Source organism: Arachis stenosperma, chromosome 2, assembly GCF_014773155.1.
Source record: "Arachis stenosperma cultivar V10309 chromosome 2, arast.V10309.gnm1.PFL2, whole genome shotgun sequence".
Classification (NCBI taxonomy): Eukaryota; Viridiplantae; Streptophyta; class Magnoliopsida; order Fabales; family Fabaceae; genus Arachis; species Arachis stenosperma.
In genome coordinates this window covers 105,394,418-105,399,610 of record NC_080378.1, presented here as the reverse complement: position 1 = coordinate 105,399,610, position 5,193 = coordinate 105,394,418, and the positions used below count along the sequence as shown (strand labels likewise).

Genomic DNA, 5,193 nt, shown 5'->3' with positions numbered 1-5,193 from the left:
TCATAATGGTAAAGGAGCGCTTTGGAAACGTAATGCGCATGTTAACACGCTTTTGTGATGAGCGTAACTTCTGTTGAGTTTGTCCCAATTTATAAGACTCGTATGTAGAGCATTACTGATTATAAAAATGTTGAAAAATATAGGAATATTCTATTATTCTCTCTTTATTAACTAATAAGAGTTATTTAATAGCATTATCATTATTATTTTAATTTTAAGTTTTTCATATCAAGCTAGCTTGGGGAGAAAACATCATGCGCACTGGTGCTGAATCTCGAGGAGATATAAATGGTGACACTATGGTGTTGATGTTGGAAGAGATTATCACAACAATGAAGAGAGAATAATAATCATGAGAGGAAGAGAAAGTGGTAATGAAGCAGCTTCCAACAATGGCTTATTATCATTCATTCATGGCCTTCTTTGCCACTTCCATAATCACCTCATTGCTCTTCCCCCTAATCTCTCTCTCTCCGAGGTTTGTAATTAACTTCCTCTCTCACTTGATTCCTTCACTTAATTTGCAAACTACACTGCTATTGAATATGCAACTTATTAGATTAGTTAGAGTTTGATAAAATTTACATAATGGTTATTATCTATACAATTAAGAACATTAGGACATGCTTTTTTATTTAGAAAAATATCCATCATTTATAAAAAAATTTTCGTTTATTTTTTAAGAAAATAATAGGGTAAAGCCATTTCATTTGACCAAAATACCCACAATCAAGTTCAATATAAATAAAGAATATCCAATAATAGTCCTGTTTTTCATTTGGCACCTCTCATTTTGAATCTTATATAATTCATCTAGCGAGCTAGTCCTTCTTTGACAAGATTTTTACCTAAACAATGTTTTAAAGGCACTTGTTAAACTTAGCAAGAATGAACACTCTTAATTTTTTCAATAAATATATTATATATTTATTGAAAATTTCAAATTATTTTCGTATCATTAATAGGGATTCTATGAAATACATAAATTTTTACTTTACATTTTCTCTCTTTTTTAACTATTTGGTGTTAATAGATCTTTCTTCTCTTAATAAATTTTTTTATATATTAAACACCTTATGAAGTTCTCTTAATAAGATACTTGTTAACAAAACCTATTTTTATATCATATTAATCATGAGCATTTTTTTCATTCTAAAGATCAAATTTTTACTATATAAAGGCATATTATAGCTAGCTTTGGTTTATAATTCCCTCACATGCCTTTTGCTTATGAGTTAAACTGCAGAAAAAAAAAGGAAAAAGAAAGCATATACATAAACAATTTTATATTTTAAATAGAAATTGCCAAATTTTAGGACTAATAGGTTACTTTATCAAATTTCAACCTTATAATGAACAATATTATGATGATTTTTTATTAGTAATACTGAATCTAATATACTATACATAGACTCTTAAATTGAGAATCATACATGACATAAAATAGGTTTAATTATTCTGTTGGTTTCTCTCTATACTTTTTTTTTTCTTTTCAATTAGGTCCCTATATACCATATCAGATTTTGTAACTAAGTTCCTATCGTAACAAAAACGTTGAAATTAAGAGAATATTTTGTTAAACTATATAAAATACTCAGTTAAGTGTCAGGTATATTTGTTTTGTTTAACAGAATATTCTGTTAATTACAGTATTTTTTTATCACGGTAGGGACATAATTGCAAAATCTAATATGATATGGGAACGATCAATCGAAAAAAAAAAAGTATACAGATCTAATTGAAAATTCAGTGAAAATATAGAGGCTGATAGAATAATTAAACCTATAAAATAAGGCTGAACAATGTGAAATAGATAAATTAAAATGAAATTATATGCACAATGTTATTAGTATATATTGATGACAAATTGAAACACAATTGGTTGCAGGTGAAAGAAGAGTTGCAATCAATTATTAAGATTTCATGTCCCATAATAATGACTAGCCTGATGATATATTCAAGATCTGTTATTTCCATGTTGTTCTTGGGTCACCAAGGGAAAGTGGAGTTAGCAGGAGGGTCATTAGCACTTGGTTTTGCCAACATCACTGCAAATTCGGTTCTAAAGGGTCTAACCATGGGAATGGACCCAATTTGTTGCCAAGCATATGGAGCTAAGAGATATTCACTTCTAAATGAAACATTTCTTAGGGTAACATGCCTGCTCTTAGTTGTTTCCATACCAATTTCAATATTATGGCTAAACATGGGACCAGTCCTTCAAATGTTAGGTCAAGATCCACAAGTCACAAAAGTTGCACAAGTTTTCATGCTATTCTCAATTCCAGAGCTACTAGCACAAGCGCACCTTAATCCTTTGAGAACTTTTCTAAGGACACAAGGTTTAGCCACGCCAATAACCGTGGTTGCTTCTTGTGCCGCAGTTTTGCACCTACCAATCAATTATTTCTTGGCTATACACTTGAACTTAGGAGTCAAGGGAATTGCCCTAGCCACTGGATTGAATTCCATTAACATGATATTAGGCTTGTTGAGCTATCTATTTTTCTCAAAGAAGCCATTGAAACCTTGGCAAGGAACTTCCTTTTTCTCAATATTTCATGGATGGAAGCCTTTGCTAAGCTTGGCATTGCCTAGTTGCGTTTCGGTCTGCCTCGAGTGGTGGTGGTACGAGATCATGCTCTTTCTATGCGGCCTATTACGCAACCCCCAAGCGACGGTTGCGACTATGGGGATCCTAATTCAAACTCTAGGGTTTCTTTATGTGTTTCCATTTTCTCTAAGCATTGCATTGACAACAAGAATTGGTCACTCTTTAGGTGCAAGTGAACCCACCAAGGCAAGGAGAAGTGCAATAATAGGTTTTATCATAGCATTAACATTTGGAGTCATAGCATTCATTTTCTTAATGTTTGTGAGGACAAATTTGGGTAGGCTTTTCACTAATGAGACACAAATCATTGATATGGTAACAAGTGTGCTTCCAATATTAGGGTTGTGTGAGATTTGCAATTGGTCTCAAACAGTTTCATGTGGGATATTATCTGGGACTGCACGCCCTTACTTAGGTGCTAGGATTAATTTGTGTGCATTTTACTTAATTGGTTTGCCTGTGGCTATTTTTGCTACATTCATATATAAATATGAATTATTAGGGTTATGGTTTGGAATGTTAGTAGCACAAATTTCATGTGTTTCTATGATGATATACACGTTAGTAAAAACTGATTGGGGGGACCAAACTAAGAGGGCAGTGGAATTATCTCAAGTAATAACTACCCAAGACAAAAGTGTAAATGATGAGGAAAGAGGGCTAATTAGTTCTCATCCATGAGAATTTAAAAAAAAAAATCATAGTTGAAAGTAAGTAAAATTCTTCCTCAAAGATTTGTTTTAGAAAAGTTGTGTGGAATTTTTGGGAGTTTTAATTCTTGATGTAAAGACCATTGAAAATTCTATATGATGAATTATTTTGGATAGATTTCTTAGAATTTTAAGTTTATTATACGTGAATGTGCTACATGTTAGTTGCCTCAATTGCTAGCTGATGGTAGAGATTGTAATAGTTTAACTTGTAAAGGTTAGTTTAGTCAGTTAGATAGTGAATTACTTATAACAGCTGGCACAATCTTATTATATGATGTGCAACTAACCATTTTGTATCTAACTTTCATTTTGAGACTCAATTCAATAAATTCGGTTATCTCTTTCTTTTCTTTTTTTTTTTTTTCCCAAGCTTTTACTCCACCTTTTATGGCTTCCATCGCTGAAAGCTTACAAACCAATCTCTCTAAAGTACAATCAAATATGCAATCAAATTTCATCTCTTCATTTATCTCGATGAAATTTTATGATGATAATTGTTTTCAATGAAAAGATCAAGTCAAATAAATCAATTAAGAACATGATATGTTAAATCACATTGTAGAAGGGATTCCACCTTAGTTTGATGCATCAGGAGCAAAAGATCTACTCGAATGGTAAAATGTATCAAAATATAAATACGGGTTTGGATACTATTAGTAATAAGTAGGATGACCACAATTCAATCTGTTATATATCAAATAATTTATTATTATTATTATTATTATATATTATTTAATTAAAGGGTTAAAATAATAAAATTTTTAATTAAATTTAAAAATTTATTATTGTGATAGTAATTATAATATTAAGAGCTAATTTTTTTATAATTTAATCTAAATTATTCTTTGGTCATAAAATTATTAAAAGGACATTAATAATTCGTAAAGATCAATATATATATATATATATATATATATATATATATATATATATATATATTTATAGTGATTCTCATTGGATGAAGATTAATAGATCTCATTTATTAAATTATATATGGTACATATAGAGATATGACTATTGAACTAGCTCACTTTGAGAATCCCTAATGGTTATAATTACCGTATATTTATTAATATGATATTTTCAAGATGAACATGATAATAGAGTTTCTTTTGACCTGCAACTATCATAGTAATTAACAATGTATTTATCATACTTTGACTCCGAAGACCTAATATCCTAGAGTGCTAGTTGAATGGATATTGGGTATCATTTAAATTCTTGTAGAATTAATGATTAATCAATAAGAAATTCGTCAATTATCGGTAAAGAGTTTGAACTCTATAATTATAATTAATGACTGAGATAAATAAACTATTCTTGAGATTGTTTGCTAATTGTTTAATTTTTGTTTAATTTAGTTTAGGTTTTATTAGAATTTCAATTTCAATTTTGAATAAGTTTCGAAGTTAGTTTAAGATTAGTTTTTTAATATTAGTGGATTTAGCTTTGATTAAATTAGGTTAGATTCAATATAGATTTTAAATTGTTGAAGTGTTTGAAATTGTGTTAAATACTGTGTTGATGACTGTTTTGCTGAAACATTGTTGTTAAGATTGTTTGATAATTTGGTATTTGCAGACATATCGACAGGCAGAGGTGCTACAGATCAGGCTGTTGGTCATGGTCGTAGTCATGGTCGGGGTAGAGGGAGGATTTCTTCCGATACTTCTGAAACTTTTGGATCTTTTCTCTACTCTAACTACGCCGGTGATGCCACAAATTGCAGATTTAGTGGACCAGCCATTCATCATGGTCCCTAACCCCAACTACATGCCTCCGTCTACAGTGATGTGCCACCTCCTACCACTCAATAGCCCACAGACGCCACCTCCAAGGACGGATGCTGCAGCCCCAGAGTCCAGC

At 30.8% G+C, this 5,193-nt stretch overlaps 1 protein-coding gene across 1 annotated transcript; it reads left to right on the top strand.

Annotated features, from left to right (window-relative positions):
- Nucleotides 1–345: 345 nt before the first annotated feature.
- On the top strand, nt 346–3,295 carry LOC130962293 (protein DETOXIFICATION 53-like). Its single transcript, XM_057888496.1, has 2 exons — nt 346–478; nt 1,889–3,295. Exons 1-2 carry the CDS (start codon nt 353–355, stop codon nt 3,293–3,295), a joined length of 1,533 nt encoding a protein of 510 aa, XP_057744479.1. The 5' UTR covers nt 346–352.
- The last annotated feature ends 1,898 nt before the right edge of the window (nt 3,296–5,193 follow it).

Coding starts and splice junctions, on each gene's coding strand:
- LOC130962293 (XM_057888496.1), top strand. CDS start 353: ATGAGAGGAAGAGAAAGTGGTAATGAAGCAGCTTCCAACAATGGCTTA. Junction 479..1,888: donor CTAATCTCTCTCTCTCCGAG/GTTTGTAATTAA, acceptor AATTGGTTGCAG/GTGAAAGAAGAGTTGCAATC.